The sequence below is a fragment of the Colletotrichum lupini genome, chromosome 3, assembly GCF_023278565.1.
Source record: "Colletotrichum lupini chromosome 3, complete sequence".
Lineage (NCBI taxonomy): Eukaryota > Fungi > Ascomycota > Sordariomycetes > Glomerellales > Glomerellaceae > Colletotrichum > Colletotrichum lupini.
Genome location: NC_064676.1, coordinates 6,953,294 through 6,977,680, shown reverse-complemented (window position 1 = coordinate 6,977,680; position 24,387 = coordinate 6,953,294). Strand labels below are relative to the sequence as shown.

At 32.7% G+C, this 24,387-nt stretch overlaps 5 protein-coding genes across 5 annotated transcripts; 2 read left to right on the top strand and 3 right to left on the bottom strand.

The window, feature by feature from the left end:
- Nucleotides 1-14,677: 14,677 nt before the first annotated feature.
- Nucleotides 14,678-15,343, bottom strand: CLUP02_06830 (maleylacetoacetate isomerase; the record flags this gene model as incomplete). Its single annotated transcript, XM_049285827.1, has 1 exon — nt 14,678-15,343. One exon carries the CDS (start codon nt 15,341-15,343, stop codon nt 14,678-14,680), a length of 666 nt encoding a protein of 221 aa, XP_049142970.1.
- An 809-nt stretch (nt 15,344-16,152) lies between these two features.
- CLUP02_06829 (uncharacterized protein) lies at nt 16,153-17,771 on the bottom strand (the record flags this gene model as incomplete). Its single annotated transcript, XM_049285826.1, has 2 exons — nt 16,153-16,883; nt 16,967-17,771. 2 exons carry the CDS (start codon nt 17,769-17,771, stop codon nt 16,153-16,155), a joined length of 1,536 nt encoding a protein of 511 aa, XP_049142969.1.
- Nucleotides 17,772-17,822: 51 nt separating this feature from the next.
- Nucleotides 17,823-18,999, top strand: CLUP02_06828 (uncharacterized protein; the record flags this gene model as incomplete). The annotated part of the gene is made up of 6 exons (XM_049285825.1): nt 17,823-17,916; nt 18,012-18,108; nt 18,207-18,260; nt 18,591-18,666; nt 18,720-18,861; nt 18,908-18,999. The coding sequence occupies 6 exons, from the start codon at nt 17,823-17,825 to the stop codon at nt 18,997-18,999; spliced, it is 555 nt and encodes a 184-aa protein (XP_049142968.1).
- Nucleotides 19,000-19,074: 75 nt separating this feature from the next.
- Nucleotides 19,075-19,865, top strand: CLUP02_06827 (uncharacterized protein; the record flags this gene model as incomplete). The annotated part of the gene is made up of 6 exons (XM_049285824.1): nt 19,075-19,130; nt 19,194-19,249; nt 19,320-19,382; nt 19,436-19,513; nt 19,576-19,653; nt 19,705-19,865. The coding sequence occupies 6 exons, from the start codon at nt 19,075-19,077 to the stop codon at nt 19,863-19,865; spliced, it is 492 nt and encodes a 163-aa protein (XP_049142967.1).
- Nucleotides 19,866-20,156: 291 nt separating this feature from the next.
- On the bottom strand, nt 20,157-21,070 carry CLUP02_06826 (uncharacterized protein; the record flags this gene model as incomplete). Its single annotated transcript, XM_049285823.1, has 3 exons — nt 20,157-20,162; nt 20,276-20,820; nt 20,899-21,070. The coding sequence occupies 3 exons, from the start codon at nt 21,068-21,070 to the stop codon at nt 20,157-20,159; spliced, it is 723 nt and encodes a 240-aa protein (XP_049142966.1).
- Nucleotides 21,071-24,387: the final 3,317 nt, after the last annotated feature.

Sequence of the window (24,387 nt, the reverse complement as noted above, 5' to 3'; positions counted from 1 at the left end):
TAGTATTTTTACTTTTTTTATTTAATTACAAATACTTTAAGTATATTAAGAGCGCCCTTAGTAACTATTTAAATAGTACGTACTTTTTAAGTTTGCGTATTAATAGTAAATACTAACGCTATTAAATTTATAAAAAGTTAAGTTATACCCCTATTTTTAAGGGGTATATATAGTTCTTAAGTATAAAGTTCTTATATTTTAAATAAGAAGTAATAAAAAAGTTAATAATAGCCGTAGCTATTAATATAGAACTACTTATACTTTATAAAGTATATTTTAAACTATCCTCGTTCTATTTATTATTTATAACTTAATATATAGACCTTAACTTATATAATAATAATATTATATAAGGCCCTTAAGTATAATAGTTTTTTAAATAAGGGTAAGGGTAAGAGGGTTTATATAAATAAAGCTTTAATAAGAAAAGTATTTATAAGCGCTCTTTTTATATTAAAAACGTTATTAAAAAAACTTATTAAAAACGTAATAGTATTAATTATTTTATTTATAAAAGTAAATAGTATTTAAATCGGAATTAATATTCTTATTAATTTATATATATTTTTAAGTATATAGCCCGTATTTAAGTCTTTTTTAAATAAATACGCGCTTACTTTTTTAAATAAATAACCTCTTTTTAAGTAACTTAACGGGGTTATTAAAATAACCTTATACTCCTTAACTATAAGCTACGTTTTTTAATTAAGAACCGGGCCCCCCGGGCCGTTTTATTACTTTTTAAACGTCCCCTTATTTAATATAATTATTTTTTATATATTTCTTATATTTAAAAATAATATAAAGTACTCGAACTTGGCTTTAAAAAGGTTTTTTATAAAACTATTAATTAGTATTTTATTTATTAATATAACGTATATAATAAGTAAGCTACCTAAACAAGCGAGCTACCCACCCGATCGCAACTATATTACATTTGTAATTAAAAAGTAGTACTTAGAAAAGTAATTTAATTAAAACTATTTAGTATCCTCTTCTTTAGACATTTTTTTAATAATTTAATATATTTACGTATTATAACCGGTATTTTTATAAACGCTATATTATTATTAACCCGTCTTAGTCTTTAACTAACGACTATTATTTTAATACGTTTCTTCTTTAATCTAGGTTATTACCTCTTTTTATAACTAAAGGTCTTCCTTATTAATTATTATAAAACTTCCTCCTTATTTAAAACGTATTTTCTTAGCCCTCTTACGTTAGTTAAATAGGTTATTCTCTTTTTAAAGGATCTAATACTCTAATTTTAATAAGGTAATTTAATATATAAATCCTCGCGCCCCCTTTAATAAATACTTAATAGCTTTAATAATTAAAGTTAGGGAGCTATTTTAATAACAGGTAATTCGAGTTTTAATAAGTTATAATTATAATAATACTTTTATTAAGTTATTTAGTATTTAAAAAGTCTAGGCTAGTAATATTATCAGGAGGGATCCTAGAGGCGTTAGAGTATATAACTTTACGTTAAGCTTAAATAATATACTCTTTATATTTAAAAATATAAGCCCGGCTCTTTTAAATCCTCTTTAAATATTTTTTTTTATAATTACTTATATAAATACCTTATAAAACGTAAAGAAGAAGTCCTCTTTTATAATATAAATATTACCCTATTATATCCTTTTTTTAATTTCTTAGCTATACGCCGTTTTTAAAGGCCTAAAATATTTAATATTTAAGGGCTATAGTAAATAAAATAAATAAGCCGGTATATAAAGGGTAACGATATTATTCTCTTTATAATATAACTTAAAATCCGTAAAGTAATAACTTTCGTATCCGTTAATAATAAAAAAGCAATATCGACCTTTTATACATAGTTTTATATACCCTTTAAAATATTTTACCTAATCTAGGCCTCTCTTATTTATTATCTAGCCGTTTTTAAACGTTATAATAACTTAATTATATAATAAACCAGATTCCGTATACTAAATAAAGAGGTAATATTTACTTATAATAATAATATATAGTAAGATACTATAGCCCGACGAGTTAATAACTTAAATAACTATAACCTATTTATAATTACTAAGCTATATTATTTTCGTATTTAAACGCCTTTTTATACTTATAACGACTATTCCGGATATAATCTAGCTTATTATAAAGCTAGTCTCGTCGAATTTATAAATATTAAACTTTATAATACCGTATTTCGTAATTATATTCGCTATAAAATAAAACTACGTATTTATTACGTCTAGGTCTTCGTATTAAGCCCTCTTATAGTCATACTTACGAAAAAATCGCGTCTAGAGCTATAATTAGTACTTGATAAAATTAGAAGCCTAGCGCTTTTTAACGGGGGGCGCGTCGTAATTAGCAAGTAGTTAATTAGCTATATTTTTTAAATTCTTAATACGGGGAGGAAACGATCGGGAATTTAAGTTAAGAATACACTTAACTAGCTTCTTCTTTTTAAGTATAGTTAATTTTTATAAGTTTAGTATAGTATTTTATTATATAAGTATACTTTTTAAACGGGTACCTAAGGTCTTAAGAGGGACTAAGTAGATCTTAGTTACTACTTAAATACTTAGTTTTAGGGTTTTTTTTAATAACTTAAATTGCTAAGTTTAACTAAGTTTCTTTAGTTTATAATATTATAGTTATATTATAGCGTTGCGTAAAATAAAAAGTAGAAAATAAAATAGTTGCAGTTAGGTAAGTAGCTCGCTTATCTAAGTAGCTCGCTTATTATATACGTTATAGACTATTTAAAATAAGCCTCTTAAGTATTTTTATTATAACTATATATTTTAAATATTAACGTAATATAAGTAAATTAAAATACGTTTTCTTTTTTTTATTATAAGTTTAATTATTTAATAATTATTATAATATACTTTTTATACGTTACCGAGCTTATATTATAAAAGGGATCTTAAAGCAAGTTAGAACGCTACTATATTAACCTAATTAACTTAAAAACTTAATATAAAAAAAGAAAAAATAAAATAATAAGTAGAAGCTAGCGAGCTAGCCCTTTAGGCCTAGCGGTCTAGCTCGTTATATAATTATTAAGAGCTTAGCCTCGTAGCCTAAGGCTAAGCCACGGGGCCTATAGGGGCCTTAATACTTATTATTATAATATTACCCCCTCCTCTATATTAAAGGGCGCTATTTATAATACCAAAAAATAAACCTCTTAATTACCCCTTATTCTAGCAAATCTATAGCCGTAATTATTACTATTATATTATTATCGTCCCTTAGTAATAATAAATCGCTAACTATAGCGGCTTTTATTTATATATTTAAGTTTTATAGCGGACCCTTAGTAATTAAATATTAATAATAAAACGCTTATAATATTATTAATATATACTTAAAGCTCTTTATATTATACTACGTTAGATTTATATTATATCCCTTTTAATTTACTTAATACTATAGCTTTCCTTTATATAAGCATAACTTAACTATTTTAAAAACCTCGTACTCTAGCTTATTATTATTATTAATAATTAATAATAACGGCTCTTAGTTTTACCTAAGTAATAAGTCGTTAGTAGCCTTCCTTAGCTTATTTAAGTAAAAGACTAGGTATACCCGGCTATTTATTAATAATTCTATAACTTATATACCCCCTTATCCGGCGCTAATAATAAGTTATAAGCTAGTTTATAGCTACTATAGTTTATTTATGTTAGTAGATTTTTAATACGAAGTATTAATAAAGACCCGACTTCTTATTTTTAAGTTATCTAGGCGCCGGCGGCGGTTAGTATACTTTTTATATCGTACTTAAATAACTTTTATATTACTTTTAATAATCTCCTAGGCCTTGTATATCCCTTAAGCTATATATTACGCATTAGTACGGTTTAGCTTCTTTTTTATAAAGCTAAATTAGTAAGTTTACTTAGACTAATTAAAAAAAAGCCGTAGCTAACGACCGAATTCTATTTTATATAATAATAGCCCTATAGTCTTACTAAGCTAAATAATATAGGTAAAGTTAATTACGAGTAATATATCGCTCTAGTTATCTTAGTATTAATTAACTAGTAGTCTTAATTACTATAGGATATACTAGTTTAGTACCTCTATCTAGCCGTCTATTTATAAGTAATCCGCCGTTAATAACTATAACCTAACCCTATAAATCTTATAAAGCTCCCCTTAGAAATTAAAAATAAATTAGGGGCCTCGGTCTAACGTAATAGTTTTTAATAAGCCGAAGATAGGTAGTACTTACTTATAGAATATTTAGCTTATATTTTTCGCTATAATAATTTTATAATAAAAAATAAATATCGCCCTTTTACCTAAGTAGTCTATTACTACTTATATATTATTAAATCCTTTTTAATTAATAAGGATAGTTATAAAGTTAATAAAATTATACTATTATAAACAATTAGGTACTAATAGCGGTCTTAGCTCTCCTAGGGGTTTATTACGCGGCTTTTATAATTAATAATAAGTATAGTAGTTCCGTACGTATTAATAAGTATTTATTATTAAGCCCGGCTAGTAATATTACTATTTCATTATTTTTATAACCTTATTACGCCCTAAGTAAGTAAGGAGTTTCTATTTATAAACCTTATAAATAACTATAATATAGAGGTTCTCTTTTTCGAGTATTATAAGCTTCTTATTTATTATTAATAATCCGTCGTTTTAAATAAACTAATGCTCGCGTCCTTTAATTACTAACGCTCGTATTAATATAAAAAATACTATAATAAAGTTCTTATTAAACTTTAAAATCTTTTTTATTAATACGTATCCTTAGAGCTCGTTTTTTAATAAAAGTAAGCTAATTATAAGCTATAGTTAGCTAATAGCGGTACTTAATAGCGCCCGTAGCTCTATTATAATATTAAAAAATAGTAATCTTAGTAATAAGAGCACTTATATCTTATTAGCCTCTTTTAGTACTTACTAAGTACGGATATTTTTTATTTTTTATAAGAGGGTATTAGTTAGTACGTTCTCTTTCTCTAAGTAGTAATAAATTTAAAAATTAAAATCCGCTAGTATACTAGCCTAGTGGGCTTATTATAAGTTAAGTAGGCGCTTAGTTATAAAAAATAGTAGTAACTAATAGTCTATAATAACGTCGAACTTATATTTATAACTTACGAGCTCTACGTATTATTCCTCTAAATATAGTATTATTATTGGTATTTCTTTATTATAAATAATATAGTTAAGCTCTGCGCTATTTATTATTTTTAAATAAAAAGTTATTAAGTATTATAACTTATTATCTTCTTATTATTATAATAGCGCCCCGGCGTATACTAAGTTAAAAACGTTTATTTTTAGCTACGTTAGTAGCTCTAGTTTAAAATAATAAAAAATAAGTACCGACGTTAGTACTAGCTTTATAGCCTTAAAGGCCGTTTTATAGTTAATACTAAAGTTAAAAAGAACTCCCTTACTTATTAGCCTCGTAAGGGGCCTAGCTAAGTAGCCGTAATTCTTTATAAACCTCTTATAAAAGTTATAAAACCTAAAGGAAAACTAAATACTCTTAAGTAATATAAGTAGTTTCTAGTCCCTAATTATAAAGACTTTCTTTTTATTTAACTATATACTTTTTATTAAAACTATAAAGCCTAGGTACTTCGTAAAAATAATACTAAATTCGCACTTCTTAATATCCGCTTATAAGCCTACTTTTTATAAGTAGTCTAGTACTTTAATAACGTACTCCTAATACTAAAGGGGGTTATTAAAGAATATTAAAATATTATTTATATATATTATATAAAAGTTATCTAAGTACTTTATTAACATCTCGTTTATATATTATTAATACGTAGTAAGCTTATTATAAAGCTTAAAAAGTATTACTTTATATTTATATACCCTATAGCGGGTTCTAAACGTTATTAAGTCCTTAAAAACTAGGTTAAGTTAAATATAATAAAAAGCCTACTTAATATCTAGCTTAATAAATACCTTTACCCTACTTAGCCGCGCGAGGGTCTTATTAATAAATAATAATAAGTAGCGGTCTTTTTTTATAACCTTATTAAGTTTATAAAAGTTAATATAAAAACATAAATTATTATTATACTTTTTTATAAATAGCGTTAGTAACGCAAAAGGAGTATTACTTAGCTCGATAAATCCTTTTTATAAATACTCTAATAAATAGGCCCTTATAGCCTCTAGCTCGGGTACTAACTACTTATATAAAGGGTAATAAGTTAGCTTCTCCCTATTACTATTTAAAAGCTCGATTTTATAATTATATAGCTTATAAAGTACTAATATATTACTAATTACCTTATTAAAAACGTCGGTCTAGGGCCGTAAATACTTTAATAAGTTCGTTATTATAAAGTTATAAATAACCTAATCGTCGTTATATAAGAAGTCTACCTCCTCTTTCTTATCCTCTATAATATAATTAAGCTTATAAAATAATATAGAGCCTATTTCGACGTCGTTCTACCTTAAGTTCTTTTTAAAAGTGGGAATATTAATAAAAATAATATCTATTTATACTATTACTAAGTATAGTTTTTACTACTTAGCTTTTTTTATAAGAATAATATTAGTACTATTAAGGGCGCGTTCTATTTTTTTTATATTCTTAGCCTCGTTTAACTATTATATTTAATAAGCTATCGTTTTTAATAAGCGTAATAATATCCTAATTAGTATACCCTTTACCTACTATTACTAAAGCTTTTAATTATAATAGGTTATATTTATTTCAAATAAGTCTTATTAATAATTAGCGTTAATTTAATATTATATATCGATAACTTTTAAAGTATATAGGTCCTTAATATCCTTAATAATAGTAAAGGGCGTTTTTTATAGTAATAAGTCCTTAGGCTATATTAAACGTCGGTAACGAATATTAGGGTTTACTTTGTAATATTTAAACTACTTCCGCCCTAGGATTAGGTTATAGCGGCCCGTATTAAGCTAAAAGAGGGGTACTTTTAAAAAGACCTATTGATTAATATATAAGTTAGCGGTTTATACTACGCTAGTATTATTTAATTACTCTTTATTAAATCTAATAATAAAAATTAGGTATTATAATTTATAAAATAGGGCCGCGTAGAACTATTATAATAAAGGGGTTACGTAGTTATTTATAAATCCGTACTTATTAGCTCTTATATTAAGTAAGGCTCTTAAATAAATTCTATATTTATTAAATACTAATATAAGCTCTATTTTAAGGGGCTAGCCCCTTACGAGATCCTATAAGTTTATTAAATTAATTACTAATCTTCCGTCCTTTTTATATATATCCTCTAGCTAGGAGTTTACTTTTACTAAGGGTTTTAGTTTTCTAAACCCGACTCTATTTTAATAAAACCCTTAGTAACGTTAATAATAACTATAGTAGTCTTTAGCTTCTTAGGGTAGTCCTTAGAAATATATTTAGTATTATTATAAATAAAATAAGTATTACTATTTTTAAGCTTTTAATATAGGGCTTTAGGGATTGTCTTATAGGTAGAGGGGCGACCTTAGTCCTATTTAGTACTTTTAATACTTCTATTATTTTTATTACTTTTATTATTTCTACTTAAAGTTTAGTAAGTCTAATTAGAAGCCTTAACCGGGCAGTCTTTTATAAAAGGGGGGTATATTACGTTAACTAGCTAAGTAACGTATTTAATATATTTTTAAAAAGTAGCTATATTATTTAAGTACTTCGATATAGCTTAGTTATAAAAATATATAAGTAGCTTATTATAAAAACGGCGCTTTTATTAAAACTTTAAAAGCTTATTAATACGCATAAGCTTAGTAAATATAGAGCGCTTTTAGTAAACGTCTTTAAGTATAATTATAAATACGTTTAGCTTATAACTAGCGTTATTTATAATAATTAGGCTAATATAAGCCGACTTAAGCTCGTAGAGTAGCTATTTAGCTATAGTAATCTTATTAAAAGTTAGTAATAAATATATAAACTCCGTAACGCTATTTTTAATCTTATTAATAATATACTCTAAGTAGTACCTATTTATATTATAATTAGCGTTCTCTAAGTACTTTATAATACGCTAAAGCTAGTAATTAAACTTAAGGTTAATATTATTATTTATAAAAATAGGTACGTTAAGTATTTTTTAAGAGCTATAAGTAATAAAATAGGATAAGGCTAAAGTAGTCTCGCGGCTATTTTACGTTTCTAAGCGTATTAGTTATTATTTTAGTACGCTAAAGGTAGTAATATCCTAAATAGAGCTAGCCTAAGAGCCGTTTTCTAATTACTCTAGCCTTTTAATTATAGCTATATTATTAATATAGGCTTAGGTAAGGGCTTCTTTTATAATACGGAGCTCTATAATAATAATACGTATAAAGTTAAGGTTCTTATAAGTTATTATATATAAGTACTTAGTATTATTACTTAGCTAACTAATAATAAAAGCTAAGACCTACTCTAATTAGTACTAAGTAATATATATTTTTAGTTATTATTCAATCTATTTAAGTAAAGTCTTTTTATTGTTTTTAAAATATAGCTCTTAAATAAGGTCGAGGTTAATATACTACTTAGTATTCTTTTTAAAAAGGATATTATCGTAAATATAAATAAGTAAAATAAGCTAGTTAGCTATATTTTTAAAGTACGCTAAGCGATCGGCTTAAGTAATAAAGAGTAAGAAGCGCTTTATTGACTAGTTAAATAGCGTAATTTCTAAGTTAATAACTAAGAGCTTAGCGCCTTTATTAAGGCCTATAACGCTCTATTAAGACTTATAAAAGTAGCGACTTTATTAAAAGCTATTAATATAAAGGGAGACCTAGCCTCCTTAGCTATATTTTCTAATTATTATATTTAGTAAAGGGGGTATATATTTAAGGAGTATTAATTACGTTACTTATATATAATTAATTTAGTTAGTTATTATTCGGCTCTCTTATATACTTTTTGAATAAAAATAGCTAGTAGTTAATTAATTAAAATATTATTATTTTATTTTTAAAGAATAATTAATTAAGTAACGTTAAGTAGTATTATAAAAGGGATCTTAAAATAGGTTAGAACGCTACTATATTAACTTAATTAATTTAAAAACTTAACGTAAAAAAAGAAAAAATAGAATAATAAGTAGAAGCTAGCGAGCTAGCCCTTTAGGCCTAGCGGTCCGGCTTATTATATAATTACTAAGAGCTTAGTCTCGTAGCCTAAGGCTAAGCCACGGGGCCCATAGGGGCCCTAATACCCACTACCGTAATAGCTTAAGTAAGATATTTTTAAAAAAGCGTTTAAAAACAAGTATTTTTTTAGCTATATATTTTAAGCTTAGTAATTCGGCCTTTATAATTAACGTAGTTATTATATTTTAATAAGCTACTTTTTATTAAACGAGGCTATTAAAAAGGAAGATTATAAAACTTTATAAAGATTTTTAGGTCTTTTTATTATTTATAAACGAAGCGTCGCTTATAATTAATAATACCTAGCTACCTCTCGAGATCCTAAAGTATATTACTAAGTATTATATATAAAAAAGGTATTATATAACCTAATTTATAATAAAATAATATTAATAAACGGGTTTATTAAGAACTAAGAGAGTAGAGCGTATATAAAAATAATATTAAGCCGAATTATAATTATTATATATAATATTAATCCGACCTTTGTTTAAAAAGACTTAGTTTCGCTCGGGGACATAATTTTTAGGTTCTTTTTAATTAAGATTATTAGTAACGGTATTATAGGAGTAGTAGAGTTAATAAGATTAAACTTTTTAGTTACCCTCTTAAAATATTAATCATAGGCTAAGTAGATTTTCTTATTTAGTTAATTATAAATAACCCTTATTTTAAGATATTATAAAACTAGCCCTTAGTTTTTTATTTTATATTTTTTTTAAGTCCCTCGGTTACTTAATGAGCCTTATAAACGTAGTTTTTATAATAAAAAACGAGGATATTATTTATATAAAAGAGGACTAAGACTTTTTTAATAAAATTTTAAAATAAGTATAAGTCCTTATTTATAGGTAAGAAACTTAGATTTTTAAAAATTAATATTAGTTTTTTATATTATAATAGCGGAGCGTCGTGGGTACTATAGGGCCCGTTTAAGTTTAATATATATCCTTAGCTTATAAAAGCCGTTTAGAAGCTCGTAAATAATAAGGGGGTTACTTAGCTTTTTAATTATATTTAAAAAGGCGTTTATAATATTATATTAATAAATTTCTAAATCGAATTAAATAGTAATAGTTATAGCTACCCTAAACGTCTTAATAACTAGTATTATTATATATATCTATTTTAAGGAGTATCGTTTTTAAAAGTCCCCTTTAATATAGATTTTCGTTTTATAATAATTAAGGTAATTATTATTATTAAGTTTATAATTAAATACCTATTTAAAGGGTATTAGCTTAGAGGTAACCGACGCCTTACTAACTACTTTTTAAGTATTTATTTCTTTTAGTTTTTAAATTTTCAACTATACTATTTTTATAAATTAACTTTTTAAAAGTTTTAATATTTTAAGAATATTTTTTCATTTTTTTTAGAGGGGTAATTAATTAATCCGCGTAGATTTAGTTAAATTAAACTACGGTTAGTAAAACGTACTTTATTTTATTAATTATAGTATAAACGTAGTAATATAGCGTCCGATACCCCTAGGTTATTTTATTAACTATTTTTTATTAATTAAGTATATACGTATTAAAAAAGGAGTCCTAGTCTTTTTTTATTTAAATATAAAAAGAGTACTACCCGAGTCGCTCTTATTAACTCGGGTCTTAAATAAATATTTTTAATAATTAGTTTTTTAATTTTTAGTTTTATTTAATATACCCGTCCTTTTTTTGGCTATATATATTAATTATATTAGAGTTATTAACTAAGTCGTTTATTATTTTTACTTTTTAGTATAGGCTTCTTTATTAAAGGGGTTCGTTAAGGTCTAGTTAAATAAAAAGATCCTCTTTATAAGAGCTTTAGGAAGTCTCTATTTTTATTTATATATATATTACGTTTTTATTTTTTTTAATAAAAGGATCGACTTTCTTTATAACCTTATTTATAACTTTAGTTAACTAAATAAGGTTCGTATTTAACTCTAGATTTTTAAAATTTAAAGTTAGTTTAGGGGTAAGTAGCTACTTATTTTATTTATTTAAAAACGAACTAGGTTTTTTTATAGCTTTATTTACTTTTTATAAAACGAGTATAAGTAATAATAGCTATTTTTTATTATTAATTAATACGGCTTTTTTTTTTATAATTTTAAGTAATTAGAGCTTAGGTTTAATTATTATAAGCGGTTATTAAATTTTATTTATTATAGCCCTCGATTTAAGTAAACGAATTACAGTTTTAGTATTATTTTTAAAATAAAAAGCTATTTTATTAAACGTTATATTTTAAGTAATAATAATTTTTAAAAGTAAGAGGATCTAGATCTTATATAAGTTATAGGCGTTTAGTATATAACTTACGAAGTACCTAATATATTCCCTTTATTTTATTTTAAAGCGTTTTTTATTAATTCTTTTTTTACGGTCTTTCTTAAAAAGATACGTTTTATAGCTATATATATACGTCTATTCTTAATAAGGATATAAATTACGGGCGAGCTTTAGCGTATTTATTAGTTATTATTATTTAAAATAGTAAACGAACTAGACTTTTTTAGTTTAAATTAGTAATAGCTAGTTAGTACGTTACCTAGGGCTAATATTATATAAGTAAGCTATAGCTAATATAGCTTTTACTTAGAGTTCGTTTAGTAAGCTAGTTATTAATATTATATTAATCACTTTATTAATAATTTCCTAGCTAGCTTATTCCCCTCTTTTATTCGGTTTTTTTATATATAAAAGAGTAGTTTCTAGGTTTATTCTTAGTTCTTATATTTATATTTAAAAACGAGTTTTACTATTAATTATAATTATTATACGTTTTATATTTTATTAGATTTTATAAATAGCTATGCCCTTTTACGTACGTACTAATTTTTAAAAAAGGTATAAGACCTTAAATATTATATTATAAGTCTTTATAACTCGTAAAAAGACGAAGATCCTATTTAAATACTTATTTCTAATTAGTATTAATTACTTATTTCGTTCGTAAGTTAGTAAGTAGTTAAAGAAGTTTTATGAGATTTTATAATAAGGTCGGGTTATTTCTTATTTTAAAATACGTTATAAAATAACTTATTTTATATAAGTAGTTATAAAGTATTAGTATTTTAAATAGCTTAGTTTTTTAATCCTTACTTCCCGAGCGGCTAAGACGAGCTTTTTAAGTACTATTAGCATAAGATATTTAAATTTAAAATGCTAGAACTAGGCTATATTTAATTAGTTATTTTTTAATTAGTATAAGGAACGTAAGCGCTAAGCGTTATATATTAAAATTATATTAATAAGTAAAAACTAATTTCTAAGTAAAAAATAAAACGAATAGGGCTTATATTTTAAAAAAACTAAATTAACTTTCTTCTCGAGCTATTTAATAATAACGTTCTTAGATTTATTATGAAACTAAAAAGTATAATTAAAACCTAAGTACTAAATACTAGTTTTTTAAAAAAGAGCTCTTAATATAACGTTTATATAAAATTTTTTAATAAAACCGATATTATAAAGAGTAAAGTGCTCTATTCTAAGCCCTTTTGGTTTTATAAAAATATTATATATAATCCTCGTTCCCTTAGTAATAATAAAATAAGAAGCTATCTTAGAATTTATATTCTCTAAGCTATTATTTTATTAAATAAAATCCGGCTTTAAAAGCGATTAGTTATTAATAAAGTAAACGGTACTATAGTTATTTATAACTATACTTTTAAAAAGGAGGTATAAGTTAATAAAGGGGATAAAGAAAATAATAAAATTATTATTTTTATTTATTTTTATACTTAGTTTAGGGAGTAGACCGACGTTAATAATTATAATTATAATATTTAAGGGGTAGGTTTTTTAGAGTTTTTTTTATTACTTAGTTTATTAGTTTTAGTCGTTTTTTAAAAATAACCTCGGTTATTATTATTTTATTCAAAAGGGGGTTTTATATAAATCTAGCTTTTTTAAGCGAGATTAGTATAGAGGTTAATATACTTTTTTTAGTTTAAATAAGAAATTATTTTTTAGGCGTTATTAGTACCTAGCTAAATATATTTTAACTTTGTTTTATTTATTAAAATAAGCTCTATTTTTATATAGTTTATTAGCTTTTAGTAATAGGTCCTTTTATAAGAGTAATTAGTAAACGAGTTAGGAATTACTTCGTTTTATTTAAGAAAATCTAAATAACTTATTAATATTACGAATATTATAAGGGTTCGTTTACGATTCTTATTATATCCTACTTTTTTATATAAAAAGTCGTTAAAAATCTTAGTATAATACTTTATATTAAAAATCGCTTCCCCTTTTAATTTTAATTTAATAATCTTAATAAGCTCTTAATTAAATTAGTTTAAAATAAAGCGATATATAGTTATATAAAAAAAGGTTTTTAAAACGAGGGTCCCCTAGATTTTAAGTAATTTAAGTTATATTACTTAATAATAGGCCGAGAAGAAGTTTTTAATTTAGGTCGATAAGCTAATACTAGAGTTTACTCTATTTATAATTATATTAAATTCTTTTTTTATAATTAGAAGTAAATTAGAGTCGCTCGGTATATATTTTTATTTAAGAACTTCAATTATAATACGAAGGGAGTAGTTTAAAGAATTAATAAGTTCTTTTTTTATATTTTTTAAGATTTTTTAAGTAATTATAAAGGAGATTTAGTAATTTATTAATTTATATAATCTCTTTTTTTATAAATAAAAGATCGTTTTAAATACGGTTTATTAAATAAAAAAAGTATATTTTTTATTAAAACGTACTTAATTCGCTATTATAACCTTTAGTTTTATTAAAATAACTAGTTATTTAATTTAATTATTTTTAGTAAAAAGTTCGATTATAATCTTATTTTTTAGTTATTTAGTTTATTATTAAATAAACTTTTTAAGTTTTTATTAGTATTTAGTCGAGGCCGTCTTATATACTTAATTTTAAATTGTATTTTATATTTTAATATACTCCTTAATTAAAAGAATAAATTTAATAAAAAAAAACGGATTTAATAAAGAAATAAGGTTATTTAGGTTTAATAAGTTCTAAACGTTTTTTAACCGGGCCTTAATTTATAGAGCGAAGTATTACTTAAGCTAGTCTTATTAATAATTAAGCTTTTATTTAGGAATATTAATAGTCTTTTTAAAAAATGTTAGTTTATTTAGGAATAAGCTTAATAAACGTAATAGAGGTTAAATAATATTATAAAAAAGGATATAATAAAACGTAGTCCCTAAGAAATAACTTTTTAATAAAAGTATAAGGGTCTAAGTTAGAGCTAAGCTTATAATTATTATAAAATTATTATAAGGGTATGAACGTATATAAAAAGAACGGTAATTTATTAAAAATAAGAAATAAGTATAAAGCTCGCTTTAATATAGAGGGTACGAGCGAAGTAGGCCTTAGTAATTATATAACCGAGGTTACGTAACGTGTAGTAAGGCTATGGATAGTTAAAGCTATTATAATAGTATGCGAGTTTTATTTTATAACATATCTGGTTATCTTAGTCACTGATTGATCATGAGATGGGCGAGGCAAATCTGGCTGCAACTGCTTATTAACTTCAATTGACCTATGATTATAGCTTATTTGGCCCTCAATTCATCAGGAGTATCAGGCTGATTAAAGTAATGCGCCTTCACAACAGCCGGATTCTCCTTCAACCCCTCCGCAATCTTCCTCACAGTCGGATACGGGCTCAAATCAACCCCAAACCTCTCGGCATTCCAATACGCAGGCAACAAACACACATCCGCCAACGAAATCTCATCACCGACAGAGCACCTCCCCGCCCACTCCTTCGCAACAGCTTCATACGCCGCAAACCCATCCGACATCAACTCGCGGTTCCACTGTTCCGCATTTCCGCCCATGGCCCTGATCCGCCTCATGATCCGCATATTCGTCACGGGCTGGATGTCGCAGGCGACGATGTTGACCAGGCTCCGGACCACGGCGCGCGTCTTTGCATCCTTGGGGAGGAGGGGCGTGGTCGAGGGGTGGGCTTCTTCGAGGTACTCGAGGGCCGCGACGGATTGAGTTACTTTGAAGTCTGCGTCAGACCTGTTGATGAGGAGGGGCACGCTGGCGGAGGGGTTGAGGGCGCGGTGGGTGTCGGATAAGTGTTCGTCTTTGAGGAGGTTGGTTGGGATCGTGGTGTAGGAGATGGATTTGAGGTTCAGGGCGATGCGGAGGCGGGCTGAGCAGGAGGAGCGGAAGTAGGAGTAGAGGATGTAGTCTGCTTCGGACATCTTGATTGTTCAATGTTGAATAACACGTCAGGTACTGATAGTTGGTATCTTGAGATTCACTGGGGACCTTCAAGGTGGAAGAAGGCCAGTCCAACAAACACGTCTGGACTCGGGCTCGGTCTTATTTCACTGATCTTGTGGCTCATACATCACACGCGTGTAAGCATGACAATTCCGCTTGCTCGAGGGGTCTGCTTGACACGCGAAAGGCGTAGGAGAACCGCTCCTAGCCTTCCTATGCCGACGAGGATGGGCTCGGACGAGGAGGCGAGCTGCAGCCACCCGGGAGGTTCCTGCGGGGAAGAAGGATCCCAGCGGCAAGCCGACTGCGGGGAACGGCTATTGGCATCGTATGAGAAAGCTATGGAATTGAGACCACTGATTGGTTCATGGTTCTCGCTCGGGGTTCTGCTCCCTAAGTCGAGGGCGGAACTGCGGAATGGGAGAAGTTGGCCAGGACAGCTTAGAGCTGGTTCCGCCATCGTTTTCAAATGGTTCAGCACTGCGGATTGACGTGAAAATCAGTGTGGCAAGAAGTTTCATTCGCATTGACATTGTGGGACTTGCATAACTTGAGGCAATTAAAGAGGATGGGGTGTTGTATGCGGTGCACCTCAATATGAAAGCTAGCGAGGGTGGTGAGTCGTGTGGCAGAGAGGATGAAGGGGCCAACAGTCAAAGCCGCAGATGCACCATATCGTCAATTTCAGGATCTAAGGTATCTAGGTATTCGCACTTGACTAGACTTCGATGCAATGAGCAACTCAGGCCTGCCGCTACCTCGCCTAAACTTTCGCCCCAATTACTCTTCAGGCTCTTCCGCGCAGATCCTGAAGCTCATGATTCAGTTCTGAGATCTCATCATACTGCTCCTCAATCTTGTACACCTGCTCCACAATCTGGCTCCCAGTATCTTCAATAATGAGTAATGTCGCAAGATTGGCGCAGATCGCCGCGACAGCCCCGAGCGGGATACTAGACTGGGGATAATACGGATAGACGGGCGCGCTAGCCAATAGAGTGACGAAGGCCAGGCTGACCAAACAGTTGAAAGTGATGGGCCATTTTGTCTCTATGCCCTTCGGGGGTTTCTTGCCTTCTTCTTTGAACCAACCGAGTGCAGCGACCCATTGCATAAGTTGAGGCTTTACAATGGCATAGAGCCCGCCGAACCCTAATAGTTGTTGGCTCAGTGTTGAGTGGAAGTTGCTGTCGTACATAGGAACGCCGTCTGGGGCCTCGCATAGGAATGTTGACAGCACTGTGAATGGCAGTGACACCACCACAAGCCAAGTAACGAGAGAAAGGCAGAGAGTGCGCCAGAGCTTGGGCTCCTTCAGGTTCGATCGATTCCTTGTTGCCATAGTTTTGCCTCCACTTTTCATCTGAGGGGGTCTCTTTTGCAGCTTCTTTGGGCCGGGCCCTTTTGACTGTCCTGTCCGTGGCCGAAGTTTGGTCATGTCAATCGAAACGACCTCAATAGCCGAAGACATGGAAGGAGTCTTGAATATTCCCGGTTCGGGTACGAGTGAGAGTTTTGCTGTATGCTCAGTTAGCCTGGGAGGTCCTAGGTATGTCCAAAGGAAACAACATGAGCTCCGAATATCATGTTCCATCACTCACCTTGCTCCTCTTCTTCCAAGGTCGTAATGGCATTCCGGCACTCCTGGACATTGCCATCAAAGAAGTCAAATGTCGCATCGACACTCACGCGCAGCTTCTCCATGACTCCAAGGGAAACTTCTTTTTGGAGACTTTCGATCAAGCTTTGGAGCACCGTCCAGCTCTCTCGCGGCCATTGAAGCGCCGACTCAAACGCTGCAACCCTATCGCGTAGCTCAGAGAGTGTGCCATTTCTCCAGGCCCCAAACACCTTGTTCCAGACCCCTCTGTTGGGATAGGTGAGCAGCGTCTGCCCCTGCAGTAGGCCCAGTGCTTGATTCCCGTTCGGGTATAAGCTATACATCTCGAATTTTGGAAAGTTCTCGTCAACGTCCTTTAAAGTCGTAAGCTCTTTGAGCAGAACATGGAGTCGAACTACAAGCTCAGGGCTGTGTGCTGCGAGGACTACAAAAGCGGAGTTTACCCCTGGCGTAAACCAAGGTTCATTCCAGTGACCCAAGAGCTTCAGCGAGGAGAGGGGGTCAAGCTCGTACTCCAACTGGTAGTATTGCTGAATAGCTACTTTGGCACTACGCTGCAGAGCCTCCGTGGAGGTTTTGAGGATTTCAGGCTGGTCTAAGTCATCGTAAAGAAAGGGAAAAGATTGGCGATTTGCCTCAACATCGCTTTCATGGGCGCTGGTGCGAAAGCATGATTTGGCGCTATCCCAACCCAGCAGAACCGGGAGAGGATTGACTACCGCCTCGACCATTGTATCAACGTTACAGAGGGGTATCTCGTTGCGCAAGATTGCCGAATGTTTCATTTGTGCCAATTGTTGGGGATTTATGTGCCCCTCCAGTTACTTAGGCGAACCATGAGGCATCCCAAGCGTTGTCCGATGGCGCGCCCAGCCGGGAACTTGCATGCGACTAACGGACATAGCGCGACGAGCTGGAAATCTTCGGCCAGTAACATCTCAATCTCGCTCCTAGCGCTGAATTTCATCCAGGGTCTTCAGGCACTCTGATATATGTTGACACAACATGATTCGTATCTATCGCAGGTCGTTGCCAGCCACCGGCGCAAAACGCCTTGCACTATCTTGCGCAACAAGACGAGGCGTCTCATATGGAAGCCTTGATTCTCACAGAATCGTCTGGGTTGCTTGCTAATCAATCAGGGGAATCCGCCTCGGTGGATGACGACATCAAATTGAAAGCTGACTGGAACCTACTTGACCTAGACGCTACATGGCCAGGGAGAAGCGACAACATCTGACTTTTGAACTTTGCCAGGATCACCGCTCTGAAAGGTAACCCAGTTTTATCATAGCGCTGAAGAACAAGCAAGAACAAGAGAGTGAGAAGGTCGTGGTGTTCCGCCGTAAGGTTTTCAATGTAAGCCGAGCCTCAGTAGCTGGAACTGGTGCGTCGGCGAGACTTGCCTCCAAACTTTTCGGGAAGAGGATTAAAGTGCGTGCAGGAATAATTAATGGTGTAAGAAAAGCGGGCTCCTCCGGGTACCGGCATCATTGCACTCAATCTGAGAAACGCGCTAACGATATGCATAGATTAATCTTTGTCTTCCAACCCCACCTAAGGTCATATATCGGACGGAATAATTACAATGTCACTCTCAAAAGGACTTTGGAAACAACGCCCTTCGGAGACATATGGTCCATGCTCCAGGAGACTGCTAGGCGACCCATCCTAGGTGTAGTTCCGAATAGAACTTTTCATCTGAATATGTTCGTCCCAACATCATGTGCCAGCCCCCGGCCGGCTCTCAGGGGTTCATCGTCTCTCAGGGGACTCAGCTTCGTTTCTATAAAGCTGTTGAACTCTATCCTACTACCATTTCTTGTCTAGTACATTGCGCAGAGACGAAACAGAATTCACCTTTGAACCTTTCTGGTATTCATTTGAGCTCAATTCGTAACTATGAAGGGCACCAACACAGCTATTGGAGGCGTCCTCGCCATACTTCTGGGTCTAACCCAGGCGAACTCCGACATCGTTTCCCTCTTCACCAATGGCGCAGCCTACATCTAGGAGGCCAGTGCCACTCTCGTTCTTCCCAAGCTACCTAGCTCTGTCTCGGGAGACGTCGCCATATGGAGTGCCATCATGATGGAGAACCAGGCATCGTTCCTGCAAGGCGTAACCTCTAACTCTCCTAGTGGGTAAGAAGAAAGACGGCCTGCCTTCAAGCCTTCTCAAGATAATTTACTAATCGTGTTGCAAAGATCATACTGTAACGACGCAGGAAAGAGTTGGTGCAACTTTGCGTACACCCTGGTCGGTAAGTGACTCGGCCTGCAAGAATCGAGTTGAAACACCCAAAGACCCCGTCTGACATGACACCGCGACAGGCTCAAATCCGACCGTTGGTGACCCTGTCACTGCCTCTCCTGGATCCACAATTAGGACGCACTGTAAGTTAGTCCAGCTGGTTGCTAGGTGATGTGGTGACTGAAGAAATCGGCAGACAAGTTGAACTCGGCAACGAATCTCTGGGACCAAGATGTCTACATTGATAACAAACTCGCTTCCTCCGTCTCAACCAGTAAGTGCATTTTCACTTGCTGTCTATTGTTTGTTGTAACAAAACTGACAGAGTCTTTGAAGGCAAAGGACAGAAAGGAAACATCTTTTATATTTCTATCGAGTGCGCGTCTGGTGGCTGCGCCGAGCACCCTGCGCATAGTAAGTAAATCAAGCCTTCCGCAAGAGGATTGACAACTGACGATGAAATAGGCTGGGAAGATGTCTCTATTGTCCTTACCCAAGCTGATGAAAGCTTTGGGCACACCGGGGGCTGGGATCATGGGGCTACTGGCGGCGACATGTCATCTCCCGACGGCGGCAAGACTTGGAATTTCAGCACTCTCAATATCCCGGCACAGAAGGCTGAGTAGCGGTTCACCATTCAAATTGTAGCTGTCGATGACTTGTTTCTGCGGCTTTGCATATACTTTCAAGCGAAAGAAGTTGTAAATACATTCAAACATCTCTACATGGACGGCATATGCGCCTAAATTATCCACTTCTAATAGGAATTCAGTCATGCATGACGGCACATTGAGAGAACCAAAGAGCCGAACTCTTTGGTCACTGAAATTGCAACCTCTTCTCTCATCTCCGATTATCCAAAAGCGCCAGCACTTGAGGTCCATTCTTCCGATTCACCTTGCAAGGTTCTCACTACTTCAGGACTGTGATTCGGATCGGTGCTTGTCCACCATTGACAGATACCAGCTCGTAGCCAAACATGCAAAGTTTCCGAGATCCCGGACTGGCCACTGAAGGGAACAAGCAAGAGACCTACTGGCATGCTCCAGTCGTTGGGAGGTGCTTTAATCTCTGCGAGGCCCAGAAGTAAGAGAACTGCGTCTGGGTGCTGTTGACTGAAAGCAATCGCTTCTTTGCGCGCAAGTTCAGGGCCATGGACAGCGGTCCATTGTTCTGGGCCATCCAGGTCAATGTTTCCGCCTCTCCATCCCGCTTTGGTATTCCAAATTTCGACCAGCTTGCTAAATTTGCAGATCTTGCCGCTGAAGTGGCCCCAGTTAACGCCTTCGAGAGTGACGGTCGAGAGCTTTGCCTTTACCGACATGGCATCAAAGACTGACTTGCCGTCGCCATAATTTAGACGCCTTGTAGGTTGAGAGTCTTGAGAGATTCTCCATCTCTTCCCAGGCTGGGAAGGAATCTCAAAGATATGCATCTGGCTCATAATAGGTTCCCGGATGAGCAGCTCTCGACCGAGCTCATCCTCCAGTTCTGCAAGTGAGAATTCGACGTGCGGGTCACAGCCCGGTCTCGACTTTCCCAACTGAAACCCAAATATCTGCATGATCCCATACACACGATCTGTTGCGCGAGTCGTGGTTCTATGGCGAGCAGCCCCAAGTAAGGTGACTGGGAGACTTGATCGGAGGCCGGTCATACCGCTGCGCTCGATTGAGCGCTTCAGTGCTAGCAGGTACTCATCGTTCGTCTCGATGGTCTGCGGCTTTTTCTCGTGTGAGTTCACAATGGTCATCATGTGGTCGCAGTAGTCGATGAAGTCGCTCAACAACATGGGACGTTCGGCAGGGTTGTCAATCTCAGAAGGGCTCATGAGCTCTCCCTGTCTGGAAATAAACACCGTTTGAGGACAGAGATAGGCTTCTTGCAGCGTCCAGAGAGACGAGAACCATGGGTCCAGGCTCAGAAGTTCGATCTCTTGCCTAGTGCCGTCTAAACCGCGTTGAACGCGCTCAATGCCACTGTTGGTATCCCTATTACAGGGTAGTTGGTTCGAACCGTAGTTGACGAAGAGATTAATTAAACTATCTGGATATCTGCGTAGGTATAAAAAGGAGGTTCTAACCGTAGGTTAGGCTAGCTACGATAATCGTAAATAGGGCCCCTAATTAGCCCCTGCGCAGTCGGCTATATACCGCGGTCGAATTAGACTTCTAATCTAATACTAACTTTCTTTTTTTTTTATTAATTTAACCGCTACGGTTAGAGGTATAATTCGACCTCGGGCCCGTTTACTAAGTCGTCTCTTTTTCCCCCTTTTCTCTATTTTTTTTATATAACCTATCCCTCTATTCGTATAATAACTTTTCTATTACTTACGAATTGCTCTAATCCCTTATTTAATACTACTTTTATAAAAGCGTCTACGAGGTTATTTTTATTATTAATCTAACGGATTTTAAGTATCTTGCGCCTTTCGTACGATTACCTAAGGGCTATAATATTAATTATAAGCCTCTTTTCTTTCGTCGTTCTTAATTTAACGAGGTATTTATATAGCGAGTAAGAATCGGTATAGATAACCGTTAGAATAGGTAGAAGGCTAATTCGATTAGTAATCTTCCTTAGTATCGTTAAAATCGCGTAAGAGAGGTTAACGCCGTTAACTATACTATAGACCTCCAATACTAATATATTTCTTATTACTCGCTTACTTTTAGTTAACGAGTAATAGATTATATTACTATATATAGTAAATTCGCTCTCGCTCATACTCTCGTTAGCTAGGATAATAATATACCCTAATTACGAAGTAAGGTCGTTATTATTCGCAAATAACTTATTAACGAAGACGTAGAGCTTACTAGTCGTAAGGTTAATTAGGTAATAAACGAGACCTCGATCGAGATTCTTTTATTACTACTTAAGTCGCTTATTAAGTACCTCGACGTCTCGTTTAGTTAGATTTATAGCCTACGCTACCCTAGCGTAGTTAAAAGTTACTTTAGGCTAATAAATACTCATAATATATACCCCTTATATAAGCTTAGCCTTATACCGCTTCTTAATATCGGTTACGTTCGGGTCGACGAGGTTAATTTTCTCGCCCTACCCTTTTTATTAAAGAACGATAGTTTCCCCTTCGATTATAAGAATCCCGCCGTTAAATACTAGGGGGGTGTTTATTATAAGGACCTCTTTTAGCTTCGCTACGAAGCCCGCTTTCTAAAGCTCCTTATCCTCTTTCTTTATAAAGTTAATATTAAATAGGCCTAATATATCGTTAGTTTACATTCCGACGATCCTAAATTAGTTACCTTCGTACTCCGTAACTAATAAGCACGGGTCGTACGTAAAAGTAACTATTAATAGTTAATTAATATAAAAATCGTAATAAGTAGCCCACTAATAGGTGCCCGATTCTGCGAGCCTATATAGTAGCTTAAGCACTTTAATAATTATACTTTCTAGGTACTTACTAGCTATTTCTTTTGGTAGATAGGCTAGGATTTTCCTTATGAGCCCTATAGCCGATTAGGTATATGCCTAGGTAATATTACGGCTCTAAATCTCGTATCCCTTCTTCCGCAGCGATACTATTAATACTATTATTAATCGTTAGCTATAGCGCTATATAGTGGGCGATTATATAAGCAGCGTCGCTTTTTCGATATCGCCGTACCCCTAAATTACGTATCTAGACTTTTCGTACGGTTAGGGTATTCCTTTTCCTTTAATTTTACGAACTATTCGCGATTTAAATATATAGAGGTTTATATACTTTTCTAGATCGTAGAGGATAAATTAATAGACCCCTCGATCGCGCAAAGTGTCTACTTCGATAAGATCTAATCCCTTATACGGCTTTCTAGTAGTTATAATTACGCCTTCTTTACGTAGTTTAACTACTAGCTCGAAATCGGCTTTCTCTTTTATTATATAAAAGGTATTAATTACCTCGTCGCTAGTAATAAATTACCGCGTTAGTGCTTACTATCGTAGTCTCCCGCAACGTATTAGTACCCTTTTAGCAATTTCCTCTTCCTCGTCGTCTATTAGTACTACTACGACGATTTCGTTAAGGATAATTTCCTATGCCTCTGCCGCGGGTTATATAGCTTCCCCTAGCTCTTCTTCTTCTTATAGGCTAGAAATCACCTCGATAGGATCTATATAATATAGTCTAACTATTATAATTAATACTTCGAATAGCTAGTCGCGATCTCTCGTAACTACGTAAGAACGCTCGTCAATAGAAATTAATTTATATAGCCCAGCCTATTATTAAGTAATTTCGCGCTATATTCGTATATCCGAATTTAGGGGTATATTTAAATTAACCCCTATATCGGGCCTATTGCGCGTAGTAATTACCTTATTAACTTACCTTCTTATGCTTACCTTGCGTAGTACCCGTATTGCTTTTTTAACTACTTAAGCTTATTAGCTTACGTCTAGCGACGGTAGCGAGGCTAAGGTTATTTTTAAATATACTCTAAATACTAAAAGCGTCGGTATAAGCCCGTTAGGCCCCATAGTATCGTTATAGTATTTAAGTACCGTCTAGAGGTATTCGTCGTCGTTAGAATCGGGATTTTTCTTTTTAATAATTTTAAACGCTCTTTTTAACTACTAGTGCGCCCTTTCTACCTTTTTAATACTATAGTACGCTTCGACGGGTATGACTTTTAACTATATACTATAGGCCGTCGCATTTTCCTTAAATTTTACTAATTTAAAACTAATACTAGCGTCGGTTTTAATACTATCTAGCGGTCCTTAGTATATATCGATCTAGCTTTTTTATAGAGCTACCTATATTATTTTTACTTATAGATCCCGTAAGAATTGCCCTACTTAGAATAATATAGCCTCGTCGATTATATATAGGACCGGTCGACTATTTAAGTAAAAAATATCGACGACGATCTCCTAATTAAAGTTAAGCTTATTACGCAATTTAAATTTAAATTTACGTAGGCTCTGCGCATTTATTTAGTATTAATAATATACTTTCGTTAACTACTCTAGCGCCCCTATTTCGATATTATTATTACCTAAATACTTTAGGAGGTTATATAGCCTCGCGACCGACGGGTAGCTAAATCTCTAGTATAGTTGTCTAAGCTTACTTTCCGTTAGGTAATTAATCGACTTCGTATCGTTAGTAAGCTTTATAAACGCGTGCCC